Source organism: Lathamus discolor, chromosome 10, assembly GCF_037157495.1.
Source record: "Lathamus discolor isolate bLatDis1 chromosome 10, bLatDis1.hap1, whole genome shotgun sequence".
In the NCBI taxonomy this organism is placed as follows: Eukaryota; Metazoa; Chordata; class Aves; order Psittaciformes; family Psittacidae; genus Lathamus; species Lathamus discolor.
Genome location: NC_088893.1, coordinates 3,303,985 through 3,331,181, shown reverse-complemented (window position 1 = coordinate 3,331,181; position 27,197 = coordinate 3,303,985). Strand labels below are relative to the sequence as shown.

The following is a 27,197-nucleotide window of genomic DNA, read 5'->3' as shown; positions in this document are numbered from 1 at the left end:
CTAACACTTTTAGAAAGGGTTTGCAGCCTTTAGAGCTGCCAAAGGATAAGCAGCAGCTGAATCAGTAAAATCCCATTTTAAGTCTTACCCAGGAAAACGAGTATTTGTAGCAAGATCCTTGAGGTGATGCTAAAGCAGGCAGGAGGTGGGAAGTGCTGTGGAAACCAGAACACTGCGGGTGCACACACCATGTGTGCTGCTCTCCAACCAAATGGTGCCAGGCACTCTGCAAGTTGCTTCCTCTAGTCTCACAGCAGCTTGTTTGTAACCCACTGAAGCTCTCAGGATACAACCATCACTGTTACACACAGCACTACCTGAAGTATCTCAGCTATTCTTTTCCACCCCTCTTTTTCAAAGCTGTGTTTAATGCAGCTGACATTGTGCCTTATAGCACCATGCATCAGGTCTTAAGCAAGCCATCGCAAGAGACTACAGGTTTGAAGTTTGCTGCTTAACTGAATACCACTTCACCAGCAGCACCTCACTGAACCCAGCTCCCATGCCAGTCAGTTTCACTGTATTATCCATTTTCTTCTTTCTACCCAAACCCTGATCTATAGCATCAATGCAGACTTCTCAGCATGCACATTAACTTACTCCATCAGCTCAGCCAAATAAATCATTATTCACAGTTCAGCTTATCTGCAAAGCCCAACCTGAATTCTCTGGCAAACAACATCCTCGTGCTGTCCTTGTCTCTAAGCTAACTTCCAGGCTGACCCAGAGAACCAACCTGCTATCAGGTTCCAAAATCAGTGATGAATCTGCAGAACTATTAAAACCACCAGACCTAACTGCCAGAAGCCTTCAAACACTTTCCGTTCATAATGTCCTTTATCAATGTCCTTTAATAACTGCCAAATCAATGGCATAAACAGATGCTTCTACTGTTCCAGACCAGAGAAGATAGAGGAGAGCAATACCGCAGAAACTGCAGTGCTTGGGATGAATCGAACATGACATTTAAATTCTCTCTAACAGCATTTCAGAGAAAGATGCTGAGTGCTTTGCTCTGCTGTGAGCAGCCACATGCTGAGCAGGACCAACATGCAGGGAAAACCATGCCTCCAGCTGTGCATGCAGAAGGTACAGAGAGGACACACAGAAAGAAGCACATACCTTTTTAGGTGTCACCTTCACAGTGTTGTAGCAGATGAAATTACAGCCCACAGCACTGAGAAAGCATCAGTCTGATATTTAAGCTGTCCGCTTTGAAAGACACACTCCAAAGGACAGGGCTGCCTCAGCACCCACAGCGCCAGGCACAGCACCACTGCATCCACTGCCGCTCAGGAGCGAGCTAGGGCTTCCAGGGAAACCTGGTTAGCAGGAAGGTCACCGCCATGCAACAGGTCCCTGCTGCAGTCCTTGGGCCATTTCAACTGACCTGCAGCAGGTGCGCCAAGAAAGCAGGGAGCAGTTTTCTGCGTGCCAGCCAGTTCAGTGAGGAGAGAAATGAGCACCAGGGCTGAGAACACCCACCTCCATAGCAGGAAGGTCAACTGCCCCTCAGCCTGCTGCAGCCCACAGCCAGACCTCTGGTGGCACAAGAGGGCAGGGTTAAATGGTGCACTTCAGCCACAACCAAGCTCTAGGACAAAGCCTTTTTCACCAGCAAATGTACCAGCGGTGACAATGCTGCAAGCAGTGTTCCACTGCACTCTTTTGAGAGGGATCCAGAGGCAAACACTTCTGGTTAGTAAAAGGCAGGGTGAAAAGAACGAAATTCACATCCCATCCAGCCTCCCCCTGAGCAATGCTCATTTAATAAGACAACTTTGTTAAGAAATTAATCTCTTGTGTTTTCCCTCATTAATATATAATACAAGATGTTGGCATAAAACCAGCTCATACAGCCCCGCAATAATAGAAACATCAGGTCTCACACACCAGCCATTGCCCTATCTGCATCTCAACTGCTTCATGGGAAAAGTGTTACAGAATCACAGAAGAGTTAGGGTTGGAAGATCACCCAGTTCCAACCCCTCGCCGTGGGCAGGGACACCTCACACTAAACCAGGTCACCCAAGGCTCTGCCCAACCTGGCCTTGAACTGCCAGGGATGGAGCATTTACCACTTCTTTGGGCAATCTTTGCCAGCGCCTCACCACCCTCACAGAGAAGAGCTTCTTCCTTAGATCCAACCTGAACTTCCCCTGTTTCACTTTGAACCCATCACCCCTCATCCTAGCACTACAGTCCCTGATGAAGAGTCTCTCTCCAGCATCCTTGTAGGTTCCCTTCAGATACTGGAAGGCTGCCACAAGAGTGGTAGTGTCCATCATATAAAGCCAAGAAGTCACCCACTCAGGGGTCAGTTTAAGACACACTGGGTTTGTTTACCCCTATTTTGTCTTTTCTAAACTAATTCATATTCTTCAGGTACCCAGTACTGCTTCTCATCCCCTTCTGTGACTAGCCACAGCTCAGGCACACTATGCTGTGACATGGCACACAACAACAAACTCTCAGTGCTCATTGTAAAAGCAACTTTTCACAGTTACCTGGAAACATGATTTCAGATCGACTGAGCTCAGCTTTGTACAGCAGAGCCCCCAGGCACCAAAGGGACATCGCCTCTGCTCCATGCCCCCCGATCACCACGAGACAGCAACAGGCAACACAGGGCTCTGATCACCGAGGAGCACAACCTACCTGTGACCAAATGAGAACAACAAGGAAACAGGACTGAAAGGGCAATTTGTTACAGCCACAAAAATGCATACCCAGTCCTTAGTGAATTGAGTGCACTGCCCTGTTCTCTTGTTCAGTTCAATCAAGCATCCCAGCAGTGGGCTGTTACAAAACAGGCACAGGAAAACTAAATCAGACCACACAGCTTTCAAAGAAGGGCTAACCTCAGTGGGGAAGAAAGAACACGAGAACTTTGCTGGCTTTCCCCATCCAGCACGGATGTAGTTTATATTCTTCCCAACACGGAACTGCTGTGCAAAGCAGGAATAGCTCATAAAGCTCAATTGCCCAAAAAGGAGCAACTCCAAAATGACCCGTCAGGAACAACAGGAGAGAACGCAGTAACACTTTGTGATGGTCCAAATGAAAGAATAAACTACATCTTTCTCAAAGGGAAATTCCCAGACAGGGAATTTACGTTGATGCAACAGAACATGCTTAGGCCTAGTTTTAAAATCTGAGCAAAACATTAACACCCCCCCCCCCCCGAAATGGTTCTTCAGTAACCGGCACAGCAATATAGCAACGCCCAGCTCACAGAGTGCAGTGCTACCTGGCCCCAGCCCACTGCACAGGCAGAGGCCTGTGAACCTACTAATTCCAGCTGTGAAAGGACTCAAGGAAGATGGGGGCAGGCATGGAGCATGGTATGTTCCAACATCATCTTAACACAGTGGCATTGGAGGCATACACTGAACTCAGCTGCCATCCTATTGCAGAGGCTCATTCAGTCACTGATCTTAGGGCATCACCCCACCGTGCCCAGCAACACTGCACTGCTATAGAGCACTCACCACACAGCCACCCAAGTGGCAGGAACAGTTGTTCTTATAGCAGTGTTCTCCCCACTGCTGTCATTGGAAGGTGTATACTTTGTCTATAACACTTTAAAGCTTTCAAAAACCAAAAGCATCAGCAACAGTGCACTCACATTCATTTTTTACTGTTACATGAAGAGCTGAGGCTGCATCCTTTGAAGGCAATTCACTTCACTTGTACAAAGGCTACTTTCAAGCATCAGCACTCCAAGCTTTCTTATCCATCTGCCTCCTTCCTTACCTACAGGATATGAAAACTTGGACAAAGCTGTTTGACATTCAAATCAGTTGAAAAAAAACAAGTTTCCAAGCTTATTTGCTTCTTTTAGCATGGTAAGAGTTACAATATTTCTTGCAAGTCTCCACTTCACATGTTTTGTTCAAGACTTACTGATCATCCTAATAAAATAATGCCCAAAGCACGCCAAAAAATCTTTTAATAGACTGAAAATGAGAGTATCAGATCTATTACACCAGCCAGCCCTTCCTTTCCACTGGAGAAGCATTAGAGCCTTTGGACATCCCATTTCAACAAGAAGGTTATTTAGTTGTAGAGTTTGGAGTAAAGTATTTAATCGCCAAGGGATTTGCAAATGACACATGAATATGCATGTAGCACTTCTCCCCATGACATAAATCCTATTGTGTATTTACGAATGGATTGCTTTGCCTCCAGCTTCTACGTGTACATAAACACAGGTTTTAATCTGCAATTCCTTCCTCCCTCCCTCCTTTTTAAAGAGTTGCTTAAACAAATTTGCATTTTTGGAATCCATTATCCACAGTGTTTTTCTAAACTCTAAAAAACCTCCAAACTCTAAACCTCCTTCTCTCATCAGGCAAAAAGCTTACTTTATGAAAGGCTTTACAGAGCCTGCAAGCATGGCCAGAAGGGAACTAAGCAGCAGTGTTACACAGCTTGAGAGAGAGAAAGGAGAAGCAACAATCACTGGAAAAGAAGAATGCTCTGAGCATCAGAGCTGGGAACACAAAGGCAGGGAATGACAGGTCAACAGCCTGCCTTCAACTGCAAAAAATACCAGCTAAGCGGAAGTAAACCCTCCGTAAGCACCTAGGAAGCAACAGAAACAGTAAGACTTGCTGTAAATTCCTTAATTGCTCCATTACTCCCTACAGCTTTCTTCAGGTATCCAGGCCAAGCAGAAGGCAGCTGGAGCAAAGCAGGATTTCAGCCCACCTTCAATACTTACAGTGAGAGCCACTACTGTCATTCTGAGGTGTTGCACACATCTGCCCATCTGTTCCCAGGAAGTCATTCAAACAATGATGCCTTTAAAGGTCATTGTTAAAATGATTTAGTTTGCAAATCTATTCTGTAATCGATGTGACTGCAAAGAAACACCACCATGCAGCACTCCATCAGAAGCAAGTGTCCCAAGCAGACTTCCTAGCAGATGGATTACGGGTATGAGTTACCACTTGGTTTGTTACTCCACAGGAAACCCCTCAGCCCCAGGGAGCTGCCTGCACCAGCTGCCTCCCTTTTCCAAGAACCTGGTGTCACTTGGCTCTCTGTTCAGAGCATGGGAACAGCCGTCACGCCCCAGCCCCATCTTGCTGCCTTGTGGTTAAGGGTACAAGGGCTCTGCCAGCAGCCACGAGACACAATGGGACATGGGCTGACACAAGACCAACCCCTCCCATCCCCAAGTAGTCTCTGTGTCACAGTTCTAAACCAGGCTGTAAACTCAGCATGTTCAGCTGCAGTCATGTCATCCTCCAGTAATCAAGGGATCTGTTCTGATGGGAAGGAACAACCACCACAGCACCAGCCTCAAAACCCTTAGTGACCACACGTGAAGGGACCACCAGCCCATCAGACCTACTGAAGATGCAACACAACTTTCGGAACTGTATCTGGGAAGCAGACAGAAAAATAAACTAGGAAGCATTATGGATATTAGCTACAGACTGCTGCACAAATGGAGTACAAAGACGAGAAAACAACACACGACATTTGCTATAGGGAAAAGAGTGGCATTTACAAAGGCTGGGTGAAGACAAGCCTGAGTGGAGGACTTTGACCGTTCAGTTGCAAATTTGGCTCGTCGAACTGAGATTTTTATCCATGCCACCCTTTTGCAGGTGGCCAAGCCAGGTTCCTCTGCCCCACACGCCTCCCCTTGCCCCCATACATTCTTTTCCTTAAGAAGAAACCCTCAGAAGGAAGAGTAGTGCCCAAGGGGCATAAAACCTCCGGCAAGCAAGCACAGCAGTGTTCAAAGCCAGGTTAGATGGCACTTGGAGCAACCTGGGCTAGTGGAAGGTGTCCCTGCCTGTGGCAGGGGGTTGGAACTGGATGAGCTTGAAGGTTCCTTCCAACCCAAACTATTCAATGATTATATGATGGCAGATACCATCTAAGCTGAACTAGTAGTAAGCCAGCAGCATAAGAAACTAGCAATGCCGTACAATAGTCTATGAAAAACGAACAGACGACATATGACAATGGAACTACCTTTATTCAGAACTACAGGCTGTGTCAACTGAAAAGATACCACTTTGCTATTTGGCAGCCTAGAGTGAAGTTAAATCTGGAAGCTTCTACACTCAAATTGAAAAAGCAAACAAAGCGGAAGGTTAGGAAGTGCCACATAAAGCCAGGGGCCATGATAGCAGCCCTCACATTTCACTCTCCTGCACATACAGATTAAAATAAAACAGAATAACACCCACTGAGACCTGTAAAGAAACCTCTTCACCAGGCAAATATGCCTATCTCTAGAATACTGGAAAGCTTACTTTTGAAGAATTAGCTGTTAAATAGCCCAGAGCCTCATGTGTGTGTCCAGGTAAGAACTGAGTAGTCAGTGACCCATCAAGGCAAAAGACTGTTGAACTTTGATGCTTGGATCTTGAGGTGTGAAACACTTCCTAGTGACATAAGACAAACTGCAAGCCCGGCTTGCTCCTGGCTGGCTGACAGGCTCTTTAGGTTAGCTGGATGTGGAGATAAACTCAAGGAATTCCAGAAAAACCCCAACAGGTAGGTGAACTGACAACTGGAGAGAGATCAGACAGTGAGAAATGTTCATTGAGATACTCAACAGGGGAGTTTAGCTTCCTTGTTCTCTGCAGGATTAACACACACCATTAATCCAAGAAACGAGCATCATCACATATATGCTCCAGCAAAACAGTCTGTTCAAAGTGCTGATTTGATTTCCCCATGCCAAAAACTGCAACACAAAAATGGTTTTCATATGAAGGATTTTTTTAAATTATTATTTTATTAAAACAAATTCAATCTGAAAAGCTCATCTGGAATGCTGTACACAGAACAGGTCATCCTGATTTAGATAAACCATACCATTTTGCCTTAAAATACTTCCTTTTCATAGGAAGTTCTCCCTTGAGAAAACTTTCTATCCCTGCCATACACAAATTAAGTCAGAGCTGCAGCAGCCCATGAAGCTGCATCATTAGCATCACTCCACTAGTCACAAGGAACATCTAGAGAAATCCTAGGAAGAACACAGAGGCTGCAGCAGAGACCTTTCGAAGAAGGGTACCTGAGCCCCTCTCTTCCCATCCAAACAGCAGGAACCAGAAGGCTGAATCAAAGTCACATCAGATGGCTGAGGAGCTAGAGGCTGCAGCAGAAGCCTGTCTAAAGAGCACTACCACAGTCTGACAGTTAGAAACCAGAGCAGCATCACTACCTGAGCATGGACCTTCCCCTGTGTGCACATCTGTCACGTTCACATCAGTGATGTGAGATGCAGGGCACAGAGTGCCTCAGCAATCCTCAGCCCCCGTGCACCAGGCAGCACACAGGCTGAGCATCTCAGGGCCAGCAGCATCAGGGTGAGCATTACCCAGGAGCACTGCTGCAATGCCCTGCCAGCACAGGACAGCCACTGCCCCACTCCCACCCCATTCCTGGGGTGCTGCCCCACTCGCAATGCGATATCACATCTCCTCCCTGGCACTTCAGCAGCTCACAGCAAGGCTACCACATGAGTACGATAAACTCCACCTCCCAAAGCGGTTACTATGAGCTTCCCTGCAGCCTGGATCAGGCTGACTGCCCCAGCACCACCCAAGACAGGCCATCAAGCCCAGATACTTCACAGGAAGCAGACTGGATAATTTGCAGAGCTGCATCACATGTGACAGTCAAATACTTTCCATTATCATCCCCACCCAAATTCCCTTTGAGATAATGTGAATAAGCAGCTCCAAAACATACTCAATCTTTCAAACAGTCCAACTATGAGAACTTCAGGCATCCAGGATGAAGCTGTCAGCAGGAGGACTCTCCCCATTCACTCCCAGGCCAGTGCCATGGTCGCCACGGTCTAACAGATTGCTAGTGCCAAGCTGCCCCAGCCCCTGGCAGGACATGCCACAGGGCTCATGGCCTGGGTGGCCTGGGGGCTGCATGGCCAGGGGACAGCCCATGCAGTGGGGCACCAGCCTGTGTGCTGGCAGCTGCAGAGCTCAGCTGTCACACGAGATCACAACTTGTGCCTGGCAGTAGCAAAATCCCCTGCAAGTTACCCACCAGCACAGCATCACAGAGCAGTTCTGAGGCTCCCTATGTCTTCATGGGCAGCTGTAAGGGTCCAGAAGATTGTTCTGGCCACTGCAGCACCTCTGCAGGCCATCCTGTAGTAGGGCTGTGAAGGATGAAACAGCAGAGTCCTCTCCTTGGCAGGGGGCTACCCCTGCTCTGAGTCCAAGGCTATTAAGGCAGTTGCAAGCCACATAGGAGAAATTTGCTAGTTGTTTCAGGGTCACAGTTCAAAACAGTTATGTGGGGACAATAACTTTCACTCCCACCTTCCATTTCAGCTCTGCATGGATCAGATATGAATGGCTGCATCTTGCAAATCAATGCTGTTTATTGCGTGCTTTAAATCAATAAAGCTTTCCTCCACTGAGTAAATTCTTCTACAAGAGTGATTAGGCATTTGTGGAGAACTAAAGAGTTTCGCTGAACAATACCATTAGTCCTGAAACATCAGCTTGACATCCCAGCCAGAAAGCACTTTGTCAGAACTAATTAATCCCCACAGCACCTCGGTAAGACTGAGAAAGCAATTCATCTGCTTTTTAAATGTGGTGGGTACTTCTGTTGCAGAACATTGTGGCTGGGGTGGAAGCCATGAGTACCAGCACAAACAGAGCACAAGCCAAGGCAGCAGAACCCATCCAAAAGAATGAAGAGTCAGAGAACACTGACAGCTGTAGGATTTGGCTTCTCTGCATCTTCCTGTTACACACCAAACCTCCTGTGACTACCCAGAGAGTCTTCCAGATGTCACTTGACTGGATGAGTGGCAGTGAAAAGCAGTTATTATTCTACTGGGAGCAGTTTTGTCTGCTGTTTGTTCAGCCAATTATAAATGCATGTAGCTTAAAAAGGAGGGGGGAACAGTAACCTTAGGCTCTGGGAACAAGAACTCTGGGGTTTATTTGAGCAGTTGAAGCTAAATCCTCATTACCATAAGGCAAGCACGTCACCTTACTGAACAGGTCTCGGCAATGGCAACCAGCCAGCATTTCTCTCCAAGGAAGTGGTCAATCTACATAGCTCTCATACATGTGTGTGCATCAGCAGTGGTGTACACACCTCCGCCTGACTGCCTAGCTGCTGCCACCCTCCTTCATTCATTCAGCTAGCACTTGTCCTGCTGGTGTGGCACAAAGGCCAGCACGTTCAGGAAGCAGCCCCTGCGAGGTCCAGGCAGCAGCCCCTGCACAGAAGGAACATCAGCCAGGCTGCCCCAAGCCAGCTCTCCCCCTTAAAGAGATACTTGAAGTTCTCTCCAGTTTGACACAACCAAGCCCAGCACATTCCAGTGCTGGCAGGCCAGCAGGGCCTCTGTAAGGCGAGCAGGAACATGCTGTGTGGTGGTGACACTCCTCAGCACTCCAAGAGTGGAAGCCTGGCCCTAGCAGCGCCCAGCCACCTTCAGGAGCACAGAATGTGGATCATTCAGTTACTAGTAGATTTCTCCAGTAACTGAGGTAAGAGCCCAGTGTTTTTGCCAGTTTTTTAGACAAGTCTTCCAATGTCTTTCAGTAGGTTTTCTGGCACAAACTAGAGGACTTAAAATCAGATTCAGACATGGAAAAGCTTGTTGCAAACTCGTCTTCCTGTAACTATGCTAGCTACGAGGACACCAGTGCAAATTGTACATTTAGGAAACGCCCTACCCCACTGCTGGCTGCACCCAGGCTCCAAGGGGGTGAAAATCCAATCAGGACTCACAGGGCAAAGCTACACACCTCCAGCTCTGGAACACCTCAGCCGAGCTGGCACAGCCTGACCAGGTCCAGTGCCTGGGGACAGCTTCCCAAGTGCATCCTCAGCAGCATTCCCGGGTTGCCATAGGACCCAGCTCCCTTTCCACACCTCCCAGCCTCTCGCTCAGCCCCCACAGGCTTCTGCACAACGCACAGGCTGGAACAAGACAGCAAAATAGCAGCTTCCATCCAGAGCAGCTCCTGGACCGTGCTCCCTGCACTGATAGAGGATTTTACTGTGGCTGCAGCAGCAGCTCAAGGTGCCCCATCAGCAACACCACCAGGCACCCACCCCAGGTCACCAACACAGCACCCACCCCCCCACCGGCCATACCCACGTCTTGTGGGATTTACCAGCCAATTTCCTGCCATTCCACTGGATGGAGATGAAGACAACTGCTTCTATATGAAAATACATGGCTTATATAGGGATGAAATTGCTGATGCACTTGCCAAATGAATTTCCAGTCCATAGCAGTGTCACTGACTTCACAAGCCATCAGTTTTTGAGGCAAAATGAAAGGTCTGCTCTTCTGAGCAAGACGACCTTGCCAGAGCAGAAGATGGAGCTCAACCTACATACTTCTAAACAATATGACTTACAGAGATTTCTTCAAAAGCAATTCTGATCTTTTGAGACTCGGAATTCCCCAAGACGCATTAAAAAGCTGCTGAGCTTTAAAAAGCTTCACGGGTTTTTTTTCATGTTCCATAGGGAAGGAAGATAAAATAGTGCTTTGAGGAGTTCTGAAAGCACTGTCAACATCCTCTGTCACTACACACGTGTGTGTACCACACCTTTAGCATCCATGCCCCTGTGACAAAGCATCCTATCTGTTGTTTTCAGCCACCCTCCCCAGCATGGAAGCCAGTTTACCCAAGGAAGGAAGCACACTGGCTCTGAAGCAGCCCCTGCAGGCTCCAAAGCCATCAATACACCCTACCACCAGCCTCAGGGGCAAAGGTCCAGTCCCAGGGGAGTGTGTCCAGAGAAGGGCAACAGAGCTGGTGCAGGGCCTGGAGCCCAAGTGTGATGGGGAATGGCTGAGGGACCTGGGGGGGTCAGTTTGGAGAACAGAAGGCTCAGGGGGGACCTGATGGCTCCCTACAAGTGCCTGACAGGAGGATGGAGCCAGCAGGGGCTGGGCTCTGCTCCCAAGGAGCAAGGGATGGGACAAGAGAAAGCAGCCTCAAGCTGCACCAGGGCAGGTTTAGATGGAGCTGAGGAACAATTCCTGCCCCAGAGGGTGCTCAGGCATTGGAACAGGCTGCCCAGGGCAGGGCTGCAGGCACCATCCCTGCAAGTGTTCACACACCGTGGAGACGAGGCCTCAGTGCCGTGGGGCAGTGGTGGCCTTGGCAGTGCTGGGGAACAGTTGGGCTGGATGAGCTTAAAGATCATTTCCAACCTGGCTGATTCTGTGATTCTACAAAAACCCACTGATTTTTCGTAACTGGAGACGTCTGACTGATTTCAGCTCCAATCCACTTTTTCCAGCTCCAGGGGCAACCTATGTTAATGCATCTTAGAAGACTCTTGATATTATTAATTAAATAAAATGCAAATGTCACCATAATCTTACTCGCTGTCCTTGTCTCACTGTACATGAGCACTTACATAAACCAGTTCATTCTCATTTACTGTTGAAATAAAACTAACAGCAGCTCAAGTCCTACACACTAAGACATCCTGTCCAGAGACAGCACTGAGGTGACTGTAAGGACTGAGTTTCTGTCATGCTTCTGTGCTCATTGAAGACGGTTCTCACCAGCTTCTGTGGGCACACACTGAACTGCCTGTGCTTTAGGAAATAGCTATTTTGGGGAATGTAAAGATGAGAAAGCAGCAGTACACACACATATGACAGCGTGTTTGGCTAGCTATCAGTAAGGAAAGGCAACAGCAGGCATCAAACTCACAGCCTTCAGCTGCATGACCTACACTGCTGCTGCTGATGAAAGAAGATCTAGGGAAGAGAAATGTTCCATCTCCAAGAACTCCCCTCTCTTCTCCTGCTTACTGATTTTCATCTTCAGAAAAGCACAGCTCCTTTTATTCCTGCAGCTTTTCATCACCCTCCCTTCTTCTAGCCCTTCTATTCTGGAGAACTCCCACACTGAAGTTAGTTATGTTTAGCTTTATTCCAGTGAGGAGAGCTGTGCTGTAGGCAAGTAATCCACATAGTGGACAGTTACACAGGAAATTTTAGCCTGATGCTCACATTTCTAAATCTTGAACACAGGAAACTTGGAGGCAAAGTGTATGAAGCGGAATGGGATAAACCTTCAGGATCAGAACACTGCAGAGGAGACTAAATACTCGGCAGTATTTCACAAGAAGTCCAGAAGGCAGACCCAGAGGGGCATGGCTACATTCTTATGCTCACTATACGACATGCCAAGCTCTTCTCCATCAAGATCCTCAGGCTTGGCAAACCTGAACCTTCCTGAGTAAATAGGTGGCTCTATTTTAAATAGACAAGGTCTTCTACATGTGACGGTACATAAACTGGCACATAATGGCCCTGAACATTGGCAAATCTCTTCCCTAATTCTCTTTACCAAAGCTCTACTTTGGAGGTTCACACTGGAAAAACCTCCATAAGCAGTAGGAAGGAATTTCAGGGAGCAACTGCAGAATCTGGGATTTCATTTAAGAAACATCTCCAATCCTTTACACCAGGAACAGCCTTCAAGAAATGAAGGGTATCGACTGAGGCACTTCTGCCTCCCAAACCTGAAAACATCTGTTGCTGCTCAGCAGCTTCACCAAACTTGAACAAGGAGTGCTCTTATTTCACTAGCTTTCACCCCCAATGGGAGGCCAGTGAATGGGGTAAAATGAGAAGTTTGGTCAGCACCACCTAAAATAACCTAGAAACAACTCCTTACACCACCATGGCAGTAGGAAGAGAACAAGAACACAAACAGCAGAGAGTGGTACAGGTTACCAGGCATCTCCAGATCTTCAGTGCAACCAGGAAGCTTCTGGGATGAAAGTCAAGGAGCAGTAAAAAAAACTATCCTCTTCCAGGATGGTTTGAAGGAGAGTAATGTAAAGAACCCAAGGACAGTGCAACCACCAGAACCTACCTCTAACCCTCCTGTCTGCTGAAAGCAGGAATCTCCTATGGGGCACTCTGCTGTTTCAGTGTTGTTCATGCTGATGTTTAAGCAGCAGCAGCAGCAGCTGGTGCTAACCTTTACAGACACCTTCCTTACATCCTGTTTGGCCATCAGCACAGCAGTCACAGTGCAGTCACACCCTCCGTGCTAAGAAAGCCACTGGGACATCTCTGTGGCATGTTTTATCAGAAGGCTGTACTGGTGCATACCTCAAAGATCATGCTTGCTTTTAACACTAGGGATGACAAACTTCTTCCCCTAGCTCAGTAAGGTTTGATCTCTGATTACACTAACAAATCTACAAAGAAGTCAGCTACACCAGCTTCCTTTTACACAAGGCAAACCACAGCAGGGCTGTTTTGTTTTCCCATCTCGTCACTAGAACTGCCTTACAGCTTTTTAGCCTGAACTCCTTTGCAAGTTAACGCGATTCTTTTTTCTTACACCATCCCACAGGAACAGTAACAGTGAAGTCACAAAATTCTTCAAATGATTTAATTGCCCCAAATGCTTTAGTTCCACAGGTTTCCAGCACTGCCCTGAAGGCTACTATACCCTTAAGCATTATGAGGTAAAAGCGCTCTGACAAGCAGCATCTCCAGTCAAGGCTTCAGGCATCTGAACATTACTCAAGTCAGCTTTACAGGAAAGTGAGATGCCACCACGTGCCAGTGACTTCCTACTGGCAAAGTCTAATGGCCCCTCTTACCAACAGCCTACCTGCAGGATTGGTACTGTGTGCTACGTCAAGGCTGGAAACTCACCAGCCCAGCTTTTGATTCCACAGTCCAAGACCACCTCACCCCCTACATCCCTTTCCCTGCTGCAGTCTTCCCTGTATGTCCACAGCCAGGCTTCCCAGCAGCCCATGAACCCAGCCTCAGCACGACCACAAACCTAACACCAACTGCTGTCGCAAGAACAACAGGCAAGCCCATGCCCTGAAGCTAGATCGTATCCCAGCTCATGTTTATTTCCACTAAATTAATCTGGAATGAAAGATTTAGGGAAGGTTTAAAACCTGTGTGTCCTATCTTTAGCTACCAGTTGTTGTTCCCTGAATAAACTGATCAGGTATTACAAAGGTACAGTCCCACTGACAAGCAGCTGGGTTCAGAGCAAGCCCTAGCCCATACATCTTCCTCCACATCCCTCTTACAGATTAACAGCCACATTTCCTAATATTTATTACTTTTCACAGGGTAAAAGACAGGATGTGTAAGCACAGCACACAGAAAGCACTGTAGCAAACACACAGACTAACCTCTCTGCTGCAGCAGTTTTAACGCCGAGCTGTAAAACACAAGGCTTACAAATATTTAAAACACACTGAAAGTTCAACAATCACTGTGTAAACCCAAGCTCACTACTGCAGGCAGCAGTCATTTCATGACTTGAGCTGATCAGAAGCTCCCCATTAGCTGGTTTTCTTAGACAGCAGGCATTAGGTGCAAGAGAAACTTCTTTCTTGGATGTCAGAGCAGGGTTTCAACTCACACAAGCACACAGTCCCCCAGGTGATGGGCAAGTGCTGTGTCACATCATAGGTGTTAGTGTGGGACCAACACACACTTCAAAGCCCTGAGGAGTTTCAGGGGAATGTTCAACCCAGCTTGTTTTCTTGGTATCTCCACTGGAAGGTGACTCAGAAGCAAAGCTCTCAGGGCCACGTGTGTACAAGGTGTATTTCTATGTGTACAACAAACAGTATGGGTTTGAATGCTCTCCCTTACCAGTGATGAGTGGTAATGGTTCTGCGACAGCTCAGCACATGTGTAAATAAGGCACCATTTAGTAATTTCTGTCATTTCTCAATCATGAGACGAGGACACACAAGAATTTTTATAAGCCAGTATTAGGCCTATTAGATTTGTCACTTGTCTTCATTCTCTGTAACAAAACCAAGATGCCAGGAAAGCATTCCTCATTTCAGCCTGTATTGACTTTCAGGAAGGTTACAAAACACACCTTGACACAACTATTTTACCAGCCCTTCTCAATCACATTCCTGAAACAAACGCCCCAAAATGAGTTCCAACCCCTGGCCAGCAGCAGGTTACATTTGTGTACAGTACACACAGGGATTATTCCTGGAATGCAGAACACTCATTGACATTTGTAAAACTGGACAATCATTCACTTCCCTGGTTAACGAAAACACATCCAAGTAGAACTGCAGAGAAGCAAAGTACTGACACCCCACCAAGCATGGAAGCCCCTCTGAGGGACTGCTGGAAGAAAGGAAACCAAACTCAGGAATCCCAGTACAAGGGGAACACTCACTGTCACATAGGGGAGGTGTAAAATTTATCACCAATCAACCGCATATTCCGATAGCTGGAATTTCCAGCTCATCAAGACAGATTTTTGAGTTGCTGTGGCTGGGAACTTCAGCTAACAGAGGACTAAATGTGAAATTTAGAAACTTGTGATTTCAACAGTGATGCGGTAGCTGAGTTTCCAGCATGCTCCAGCTACGGTATGCTGGCTTATTCTAACTCCCTGCAGCATAGAACCAGAGCATGCTAGCACAGAGTAAGTCTGGGAAAGCGACCTGGGTCTTGAACAGTAGACAGTTTTCTGTTTCCCTTACTCTTTAAAGACAGCAAAATAGCGAAAGAGCTCCTCGGAGCAAGGGGTAACTGCTGAGAAGCAGGAGGCAGGCAGGGGCGATCACAAACACACCCTGCAGCCCACGACCTCCGTATTCATCACGCACACCGAGGGCTGCCTGCAGAGGTGGGCCACGCTGCAGGATGCAACCCACGACACCCCCTCACCGCGCCTTGTCAGTGCCTCCCCACCCAGCGCTGCTCTCGTGGGGTGCCCCGCGCGGGCTCCAGCCCCGCACGGCTCCGGCGGCAGCGCTGCCGCTGCCCCCAGCGTTACACTCGCGCTGCGGGCACCGCGCGGGGCAGAGCCGCAACGCGGGAGCAGAGCGGAGACGGGAGCGGAGGCGGCGAGCAGGAGAGAGCACGGGACAACAGCCGGGAAACTCTCCGCGCTCCCGCCATCGCTCCCCGCCCGCGCAGCAGGCAGGTGCCCAGCGCGCTGCCAGGGCCGCGGCCGAGGCGCGGCAGCAGCTACCGGCCGGGCAGCCGGGGAGACAGGGAGGCTGTCGCTGAGCAGCCGCGGGCACGCTCCTGAGCGGCCCCGGGAGCGGGCGAGGAGGGCCCCAAACGTCCCCGCCCGCCGCCGCCCACCTGTCGCGGGGGTCCACCCAGCTGGTGGTGCGGCTGCCGTGGTCGATGTAGTACACTTTCCCGTCGTAGTCCCGCGCCTCCTCCCAGCCCTCCGGCAGCGGCAGCTCCTTCCGCGGCATCGTCCCCACCGCCGGCCGCGCTGCCCCATCCACCGCTCCGCTCCGGGACGGGGGCCGGCCCCAGGGCAGGGCAGGGCAGGGCCGGGCCGGGCCAGGCCGCCCCTCCTGCGGGCAGCGAGGAACTGTGCGGGGCCGCGCAGGGAGCCGCCGCCGCCGCCGGGCAGCCTCACATGCCGGGCCCGCGGCGGGGCGGGGCCGGGCTGAGGAGGGCCCGGTGAGCGCTGCCGCGGGGAGCCCGGCCCGCCCGCCCCTCACGCCTCCATTTCCTGCTGCCCCCGCCAGTGCCGCGGCGGCCCCGCCCCACACCGCCGGCTCCGGGAGGCTCCGCCCAGCCGGCGCGCGCCCGAGCGCGCCCCCTGGCGGCGGGGAGGGTGGTGCAGCTGCGGGCGGCGGCGGCTGCGGGCGGACGGGGCCCGTGGGGCCCGCGGGTGGTGAGCGGCGGCTGCGGCCGCTGCCTCAGCGCCGGTGCAGGGCATAGCCCAGCGGGTGCGCGGACATCGCCCTGGCCCGAGCACGGGCTGCCCGGGTACCGCAGCGCGGCTGCGGCGCGGCTGAGTGCTGTGTGGGGGGAGCTGTGGGGACCTGCCCGCTTCGGTCCTCCGTCCCCAGCTTGCATGGTCACAGAATCGACCGGGTTGGAAAGGAGCCTCAGGCGCATCCAGTCCAACAGCACTGCCAAGGCCACCGCTGCCCCATGGCACTGCGGCCTCATCTCCACGGTGTGGGAGCACTCGCAGGGCCGATGCCTGCAGCCCTGCCCTGGGCAGCCTGTTCCAATGCCTGAGCACCTCTGGGGCAGGAATTGTTCCTCAGCTCCATCTAAACCTGCCCTGGGGCAGCTTGAGGCCGGTTCCTCTTGTCCCATCCCCAGCCCCTGCTGGCTCCATCCTCCTGTCAGGCACTTGTAGGGAGCCATCAGGTCCCCCCTGAGCCTTCTCTTCTCCATCTGACCCCCCCAGGTCCCTCAGCCGTTCCCCATCACACTTGGGCTCCAGGCCCTGCACCAGCTCCATTGCCCTTCGCCAGCTTTGTTGCCCAGTAATTTAGCCTTTATTTCTGTCATGTAGGCTTGAACAGGCTGCCCGTGACGAGGCGGCACCACACAAGCTCATGCCATGGCGGGGCCACGCGCTACCATGGGCAATGAGAGGAGCTTTACGTGAGATGGCGTCTCCCTGGGGAGCACCGTCCAGCGCCAGGCACCGGCTGACCAGGGTGGGGGAACAGCAAGAAGCGTGGTGGAGCTCCAGCTATTGAAACAGCAGAATGGAGCGGGGATCACTGCCAAGCACAGCGGTGGAAAGGGAAACTGGAGGATGGGAAGAGGGGAGCCCCGAAGGGCTGGAGAGGGAAAGTAAAAGCAAGAAAGACAATTAGAAATAACATCTCATTTTTTGTGCCAGATTTTGAGGGTAAGATAACTTCTTTCATGCTTTCTGACAACCTGCTGGGAGTCAGAACTGCTAAATCTCCAGAGGCCGAAGCAGAATGCAGTAGCAGTTGGCTGATGAAGTGGTTGAGCAGGGAAGAAAATGAAGACAAGTAAAACTGAAAGTGAGGCATTTGGAAAATAGCCCAATTTAACCCCATTTTATCTGAAGCCAGGCTTGGAGGGAGCCACTAAATGCGTTGCTTTTGTAACAGGACCACGTAGAAGGGTTTTGAATTAATAAAAAAGCAGGAATAAGGGAATAACTAGTGTATCTGCCACAGCTCTCAATGAAGCTTGGGTTTCTTTTGGAAGCAAAGGCTGGGAGCACTGGGAGCAGTGCCGCTCCAGCGAGCAGACACCAGCGCCGCCGGGAGCCTGGGCTGGTGCCAGCGGTGTGCAATGGATTTCTGTGGGGCACTGGGCTACTCCCTGCAGCCATCATTTTCTCCTTACTGCTTCTAATCTCGTGGATAATGGGGGTTCTCTCTTTGTAAAACACTCAGCAGAGTGCTGAAGACATTCAAAAGGGGGGTCTGTAAGAAGGGAAAAAAATCAGCAACAACAAATAGTTTAAAATATTACAGGAGACCAAGTGTATTACGAAGTGGTAACAAATGAATGTGTTTTTTTTAGTGTTGCTGTATTTGTGGTCCTATGTTCAAGCACAGAGATACTTCCAAAAGGCATGTTTCATTGTAAGGTGTTTTTCCATGTTTTCAGAACGTGCATAGATTGTACAGAGAAAGGTTGTGAAGAAGCTGACCAAACACTTCCCTTTTCCAGATGTCATCCACTGTGTTTATGAACAAAAGTCATTGTGTAATATGTTTAAAGAGAATAGCTTATGAAATTAATACCTTGGAAAGTATTTACAGGTAGTTCTGACTCAGGTCGAAAGATCTTGGTTTTAAACTCCTCTTTATATTTAACTCAGTATAAAAAGCCGTCTCGTTGAACCATATGAATTTATGAATGTAATCAGGAATGTGCTTGTGGTAACTTACTCCCTTTTACCACTTAGACTCACAACAAAAGAATTCAGTGTTATCAGAGCCTGTTTGAACTGTAAAGCAATAAACAAACAGGTGATTGTTTTCTCATGAGCAAAGAAAGGGAAGGTTTGGTTCCGAGGTGAGCTCTTACCGCTGCAAAAAGGAAGAACAGAGCAGAGAACAAAGTCTGTAGAAACCTCTTTTTTCTCTTTGCCCTGGGGCCAACATCTCTAGCACAACCTCACGTGCTGCACATCTCAGCCCGTGGCCCCTCCAGCTTTGTGGAGCCCACAGCAGGCCGGGTGACACATTATCCAGGAACAAGAGCAGCCATTTTCTGCTGGTGATTGCTTTCAGAGAAGCTGCTTGCTCGCTTCTTGGGGTTTTTTCCTAATGTATTCAAAAGTCTTTATTTTTATAGCTAAACTATTCCTAACAGACTATTCTTAGTAGAATAGTCTATTCTTAATAGCTCTACTCTTAATAGACTGTGAACAACAAAACCACAAATGTCAAAAGCTTCTAAAGCACAATATTGGTCTCCTACCCGATATCTTCAGGTGTTTAAACTGAAATAGGAGGACAAACAGGTTTAAATCCAATTGCCAGGGAACAATTACATTTACCTGAAATACCACATTTTGTCTAAAACTCCCAGCACTGTTCAGCTTGAAGCAATCATATTGTTTCTGTGGTGGGTTACCTTATCTTTCTTTCCAGAAAGCCTCTTCCCACCCTGCCCATCCCCAAACAGTATGTACATTTTTTGTTCAGTTTCCAAATGGCATTTTAGTTATTTAAGAAAGAGTCAAACCACGTGTGGAAAGATGGAGCATTGCGGTTTGGAGGTAACCCAAAGCCTTCCTCCTTCCCAAAGCTGTTTCCAGCCTGGCGGGAAGAGAGAGGCGCTCAGGAGGCAGGGAGGAGTGCACACAATGTGCTGTACTTTCTAGTCCCAACATGAAAGGTTCTTTCTGTAGACTTTAGTAAATCCATTTCATTGTTTTCTTTCAAACTGCTCCTTAAAAGCCACGTTTCTGGAGGCTGGCAGGTATTGAGGTATTGGCAGGTGTCGCCTGCGTCTTGCCCCGTGTCCCACAGCTCCTGGCACCCCTTGTTCCAGCTGAAGCATCTGTGGTTTTGTCCTGCAGGCACCAGTGTTTGGTACAGTGCATGCGCACGCACAGTGTCGTGTAGACAAGGGCAGATGTGAGGAGTGCTGAGAGTTTCGGGTTCACCTAGCAAGGTCTCTGCTAAGTAGCCTGTGTTTCACCCCTACCCCAGGAGATCTGCTGGCTGGATTTCTGCTGTGTTTTGGCCTCTCACAAGAGGGTTGTAAGAGGTCCCGGCCTAGTCTGTGGAAGAAGAGGCTATAGAATCATAGAGTTGTTTAGATTGGAAAAGCCCATTAAGATCTTCGAGTCCAACCATTAAGCCAGTCCTGACAAGCCACTACCATGTCCCTAGTTAACTATGCGCCAACTGGGCACTGTTTGGAGCAATTTCACAATGGGACTTGCACCTTAGGAAATGTGCTGATCACTCTCACAAAGTGCATCCACACAAGGAGATGCTACTCGGGTCAGGTTTGCTACATGGGCACATCCTTAGTGATCCAACACGACTGCTTAACTCTTTCACTTTGTTGTACAGAAAACAAAGCTCTGGGGTATTTTGTCCCTTTAGGCTGCAGTTAAGGTTGTGCTTTCTGGGAGTTTTATTTTTCCTCCTGTTTCCCACCACACATTACTGAGGAGCAGAGCTGGAGCAGCATCAAAGCTCAGGGGACTTCGGCAGTCCCCCAGAGTGTACTGGGAGAGCTACGACTGTCCTGCTGGGCTACAGACAAACCCACATTTTAGTTTCTATATGTTTTCTGTTTATAGCTTCATACATTTTAGGTGTCTAAGCAGGAAATAAGATGTTGAAGTAGTTGTTAGTAAATATTCCTGATCATACCTGAGGTCCTGTAGTGTAAAAACCCTCTTGTATCTGTCTGACTCCCAAGCTCACTGTGGAAGCAGAAATATAAAATGTAGGACCAGGAGCCAGGAAAGCAGGCTCAGAAAGCTTCCTGGGTCCTGAGTGAGGAGGTCACAGTCCTGTTGGTGGCTGGCTTTGGTGGCAGCACCTTAACAAAGCATTGGGAGCTCCTGTCCCTACAGCTCTCACCCTTACTGACAGTTCTGGCCACTTAAACACAGGCGTGCATGGGCAATATTGCCACTTCCCCAGACAAACCACCCGGTCTCTGATCTCTCCGTTAGGATGTGCTTATTTTTGCTTTTATCCCGTCATCCTGGGTTGCAGCATGACCCACCACCACCTGCACTTGCACAGCAAAGCAAACAAACTGACTGAAACCACCCAGGCTTCTGCATGGGCTGTGTCAAAGGCAGCAGAGGGAAGAGAAAGCCATCGAGAAGGAAATGTTAAAACTAAATACAATGAAAAGGGCAGCTGGGATATCAGTGTGGGGAGGTTGGAGACCCGCTGTTCGTAAGCCAATCAAACTAAATAAAGGTTTCTGACAAAGGGGAAAGTTTAATTTATCCTTCTTTTATGAAAGCCTCAGGTGGCGGATGCTGGATTTCTCATGTTAAATTTCAAGCTGTCTTCGCCATGGTTCTTATCATGAGCAGCATTAGTAAACACAAGGCAGTTCTTTATGCTACCCCAAGCACTGAAAACATTGAGCGGAATCCCCCACATTGTGTTTATTAAGTAGTAAATACATGACTTGCTTTTGTAAGTACATAGGATAAAATTATGTATGTGAAGGAAAAGTCAAGAATATGCCACATGGCATCTAAAACATGATTGAAAAGTCAATGCAAGAGACCTGAGAGCGAGGATGGAAGAAGCTACAGCCTTGGGAAGCCTCACCCACTGCGAGGCTCATGGACATAGAAGAGCATGTGCAGCAGCGAGCCTGTAGGACTGTCCACATGCAACCCCCCCAGCCGCCAGGCATGGACTACCTTGTGGGGCACAGGAGGACGCAGGAGGTCTGAGGCTTGCCCTGACAGATGCTCTTTGAACTGCAACTGCATCCGTGAGCACTTGAAAAACAGCAACCTGCCAGGCCTGAGAGGTTCCTCCCCCCGCCCTATCCTTTGCTGCACATTTTGGGCTATTCTGTTCAGAAGCAGCGTGCTGTAAGCAGGAGCGGGCAGTGAGTGTGTGGCAGGGCTGTTGCACAGGGCTGTTTGTGGGACAGCTCCCGGCCACTGCGGAACCAGGGTTTGCCAAGCCACAGGTCAATATTTGCACCAGGACCAATGTTCAGGCCATCCACTGCCACAGGTGAGGCTGGCTCTAACACAGCAGCTGCAGTAACCCAGAAGGCAGGGAAGCCCTCCCTGGCTGAGCTCTGCCTTGGAAGAACAGGATGTGTCACAGGACTCTGGTACCAGACAGGGACAGTCTTTATGACTCCGAGGGCTGTCAGGGCTGCCACGAGCATGTCACTTAGACACAGCTTTACTCTGTGTTGCCTTCACGATCCTTGGCACTTTGTACACCTGCACCAAAGATCTTTATCTTTCAGCAAACAAGCTGCAGTGAGGGCATACATTCCTAACTATGACCTTTGGGTGCTTTGACATTTTTTTCACCTACAAACAAAACAGGGGTTTGTTGTGGGCTTTTTTTTTTTTTTTTTTCCTGTCTTATGTTTCTTTTTTTTCCCCCAAACAACCTTTATCTCTTGTTTTATGAGACCCTTGTGTGCCTGCTGGAAGCACTGAACTGCAATCTTCCCTTGACATTGATGGAAGATCAGGCCTCTGCCGTCCCCAGCTGTGTGGACATCCCTTGCTACACACACCAGGAGCCAGATGTGTGTTTCCTACCCTGCAATAGCTGGGAGCTGCTTAACCCAAATGGAGGAACACCTGAGCACAGCTGGAGCTGCTCTCACGTTGTGAGCCCCTGTGACAGTGCCCTGGTGCTTGGCTGTCCCCATGGGGCATTGGCAGCTCTTGCCAGTGGTGCCTCCCAGGCGCCCGGTGCCCAAGGCCACGGCACCGGTGCTGAGCACTCAGCAGTGGCAGGGGCAGGCCTGCCCTCAGCAGCTAGCCTGGCCCTGCCACTGTGAATGTGTGAAGGGCCAAACAGGCTCAGTTATGAAAAACACAAGTTTTAACACTTTACAGGCTGAGAACACTGGGGCTGTTCAGCCTGGAGAAGAGAAGCTGCGTGGAGACCTCAGAGCAGCTTCCAGTGTCTGAAAGGGGCTACAAGGATGCTGGAGAGGGACTCTTCATCAGGGACTGTAGTGACAGGGCAAGGGGTAATGGGTTCAAACTGAAACAGGGGAAGCTCAGGTTGGAGATAAGGAAGAAGTTCTTTACTGTGAGGGTGCTGAGGCACTGGAATGGGTTGCCCAGGGAAGTTGTGAATGCTCCATCCCTGGCAGTGTTCAAGGCCAGGTTGGACAGAGCCTTGGGCGACATGGTCTAGGGTGAGGTGTCCCTGCCTGTGGCAGGGTGTTGGAACTGGATGGTCTTAAAGTCCTTTCCAACCCAAACTGTTCTATGATTGCATCAACCTGTCATGGAGAACACATAAGAAAGCAAGACCTATTGGTTTGATATCAATTGCCTTTCTTTGTCCCATTATTTGTTCAGAAGTTAGGAAGACCTTGTCCCATAAGCAGGTTCCTCCTGGTCACTTGCCAGCTCACCAGCCCCAGAGCTGCCACAGAGCTGCCGCAGCACTCCACCTTCCTGACCTGAAAGTATGAACTTTTGCATTCCTGCCAGCGTGGCTTGTGCCTTCCAAAGCCAGTCACCTCCAGCCCGTGCTGTGAGGCGGCGGGACACAGCACAGCCAGAGCTCATCCTTATCAAATGTGACAAGGGCCTTTTGCTGCGGGAACAGCTTGCACGTGTGCAGGCTTGTAAAAGGATATGTGTCCATGTGCACTGATAGCAGCAATCCTCTGGAGCTGTAAAAACACCGCGGTGCCATCGGCACACCACATCAAAAGAGAAGGCCAAGCACCGCTGTGACCAGAGCTGCACAGGCACCACCAGGGTGGCAGTGTGTGCCTGGCCCAGGGCAAGCGGAGTGGCATTTAGTTTTGCTGACATGCATTGCGCTACTAACCCTTCGGATGTGGTTTTTCCTTTGTAGAATGACACTGGATAGCAAACCCAGGGCACTGCGGGTGGATTTCTGCTGCCGCTGCCTCTCATCAGCGTTAACGGGCAGTTTCAGTGAGGCAGCAGCTGGTGAAGGGCAGGTGCCGTGGTCTCTCCCAGCAGGAAGCAGCCCAGTGAGGATGCCAAGGCTGCTCTTGTGAGCCGGCTGCTCTCGGCATGGCAGCTGTGGGATGGGAGCCAGGGCCTGGGCAGTCTGTCCTGCGGCACGTCTGCTGCTGCCAAGTGCCAGAGCAGCGCAGGGACGTGCCCACCACAAGCTGCCATTGCTGTGCAGGTCCCAAAGGGGACAATACAACTTGTACCAGTGAAGGGCACAGTGCTGCAAAGGCAGAAACAAGTTCTCCCAGGCTTTCCCTTTCCACCTCTCTCTTCTCACTTGCTCAGCAGCAGGCTGTTTCAGTCAGAGACAAACTTGCATTGGACACACGGAGGCTGGTGAGGTGGTGCTGATACCACTGTGCAGCAGTGATTTGTCCCCTGTGCTACACTGGGTGAGTAGCAGAAGGGCCGTGGGGCAGCACAGCAGTGATGGTGCTGCTGACAGCCCCACAGAGTCAGAGCCCCGCTCCTGCCCAGCACACAGCACCTCACAGCTGCAGCCCCAAAGAGAGAGAGTCAAAAAACCCCAACAAACCCCACCAAGTTACTTTACTATATAAATCAGAGACAGTAAAGAAACAACTGTCCATTTAAGCAGCTTAGTTTCACTTAGAAAATACTTTACATGTGGCTTGGTCTCTAAGGACCACTTATTCCATGCTTTAGTAATCCGAATGCTGCTTTATAGCTGCTGCTCTTCCCCATCTGACTGGCAACACAGCACTGAGCTTTACTGGTGGTGTGGCTATCAATCCACCTCACCTCTCAAGGTCCCCCCGCATCACTGAACTCCCTGTGAAGCCGGATGAGCCTGTGGGCCCGGGGACAGCAGTGTGACAGGTACCCGTCAACCTCAGCGCAGGAGCTGGCGGCTGAGCCGAGGTGGATGCAGCAGCCAGAGGTCTACCTGGCTGCTGCTGTCGGGCGCTGCTGGGGCTGGGCAGGAGGGGAGGTGCACGCTGCCAGCGGGGCCGGTGGAAGCACACACCGCAAACCTGACACCTCCTCAGGCAAACAGCACACGGTGTAAACTGCAGCGGGTGTTGCGGTTCCATTAACTGTGTCCTGCTGCCAGGCAGTGCCCCCGTGCAGGGCTGGGAAAGAGCTTAGCGGTGCCCAGTGGTGTCCAGCAGTGTCCAGTGGTGCTCAGCGGTGCCCAGTAGTGCCCAGTGGTGCCCAGCAGTGGTCAGTGGTGCCCAGCAGTGCCCAGAGGTGCCCAGCAGTGCCCAGAGGTGCTCAGCAGTACCCACTGGTGTCCAGCAGTGCCAGCCCTGCCCAGAGGTTCCCAGCAGTGCCCAGTGGTGCCCAGCAGTGCCCAGAGGTGCCCAGAGGTGCCCAGCAGTGCTCAGTGGTGTCCAGAGGTGCCCAGCAGTGCCCAGAGGTGCTCAGTGGTGCCCAGCAGTGCCCAGCGGTGCTCAGAGGTGCCCAGCAGTGCCCAGTGTTGCCCAGAGGGGCCCAGAGGTGCCCAGCAGTGCCCAGAGGTGCCCAGCAGTGATCAGCGGTGCCCAGCAGTGCCCAGCAGTGCTCAGCGGTGCCCAGAGGTGCCCAGCAGTGGTCAGTGGTGCCCAGCAGTGCCCAGAGGTGCCCAGCAGTGCCCAGCAGTGCTCAGCGGTGCCCAGAGGTGCCCAGCAGTGCTCAGCGGTGCCCAGCAGTGCCCACTGGTGCCCAGCAGAGCTGCTCAGCGGTGGGGCTGGGTGCAGGGCATGGCAGGGCAGACCCTGTGTTTGTGTAAGGACCAGCACATCAGTGCGAGCTCTCTGCCAGCTGGGGGGGGACTTGGTGACCCAGAGGAGGCTGAGACACTCAATGCCTCCATGGCCTCTGGCTTTCCTGGTATGATCTGTGCTCAGCTCGCCCAGGGAGAAGCTCTTCAGCAAGGATGAGGTGAGGGAGCAGCAAACGGGACATGGGCAAGTCCCTGGGGCTCAGTGGGATGCACCCAGGAGCACTGAGGCGGCTGGCAGGGTCATGGCCGCTGGGGGAGGTTCTGGGCAGAGCGGCTGGTATGCCAGAGGATCTTGTGCCGTGCAGCGGGACGGGCTGCAGGAAGGCACCAACAGGAACCAACACGAAGCACGGCAGAGGGAAACACGGGGTCCTGCACCCCAGGAACAACCCCAAGCACCAGGACAAGCTGGGGGCCTCCCACCTGGAAAGCAGCTTTCCAGGGAAGGACCTGGGGGATAACAGGGTGACCACGAGCCAGCCGTTACGGCAAAGCAGGCCAGCGACGGCTTGTGTTGCACTAGGCAGAAGGTGGCAGGGCACTGGAACAGGTTACCCAGGGAGGTTGTGGTCTCACCCGTGGAGGTATTCACAAATCCATGTGGACCTGGGTCTGCGCCCCTGCTCTTCACAGCAGTCAGCCTCACTGGCCCTGTGAAACCTAGAGGAAGGAGCTGGGCTCCCCCACCAGCCGCAGCCTCCACCATCCCCTTCGTTTGATAAGGGCCCTCTGCCACGTCAGGCGTGGGAGCTCTCCTCCCAGGGGCCTTGCCACGGCCTTTTGATGGCCTCTCCCTCCCCTTCTGGGCACTAAGGTATGTGTTCGAAAGCGTCACTGCAGCACACAGAGGCAAACAGGAATCCGGTTTGTAGCTCTAGGGGGAACTTTTGACAGATGAAAAACTCTGGTTTACCAGGAACCATAGGATCCCAGACTGGCTTGGGTTGGGAAGGACCTTAATATCATCCACTTCCAAGCCCCTGCCATGGGCAGGGACACCTCACATCAGACCGTGCCCCTCAAGGCTTTGTCCATCCTGGCCCTGGACGCTGCCAGGGAGAAGAGCCTATTGAGTCCTTGACTGTTGCTGACCGCTGGCAATGGATTTCTCATTTATAGCGCTGAGTAGCGTTTCTAATGTTTCACTTTCATCTACGTGATGGCTTCATTCATGAAGTCTGGGGGGGAGAGGTGTCTGAAACAGGCACAGGCGTGGGCTTTAGCAGCACAGGCAGCTGCTAAAGCAGAGCCAACACAATCCTGCTGGCAGATTTGCCTTTTATATGCAAGCACAAAATCAGACTCAAGCTGCCAGAAGCTGTTATCTACAGATGTAAAACTTCTGTAAACATCATTTCTGTAGTAGCAGTGCTGCTGCGGTGCTGTGACACAGCACGGACAGTGTTACAGTGTGCTGCCTGCCACCCTCTGCACTCACGATGGCTTAACTGCCACTTCCATTGCAAATCCTATTTGTTAAGGGTTTATAAATTGGCTGCATTCACTTGCTCCTCTCTGGAAGCTGGCACATGGCTCTCTCC

At 50.7% G+C, this 27,197-nt stretch overlaps 1 protein-coding gene across 1 annotated transcript in view; it reads right to left on the bottom strand.

The window, feature by feature from the left end:
- The window catches only part of WWC1 (WW and C2 domain containing 1), a 69,830-nt gene extending 53,390 nt beyond the window's left edge, over positions 1–16,440 (bottom strand). The window contains exon 1 of the mRNA XM_065690260.1: positions 16,121–16,440. Coding sequence (XP_065546332.1) covers positions 16,121–16,239 — 119 coding nt within the window. The 5' untranslated portion in view covers positions 16,240–16,440. The remainder of the gene's footprint in view (positions 1–16,120) is intronic.
- Between the last annotated feature and the right edge of the window lie 10,757 nt (positions 16,441–27,197).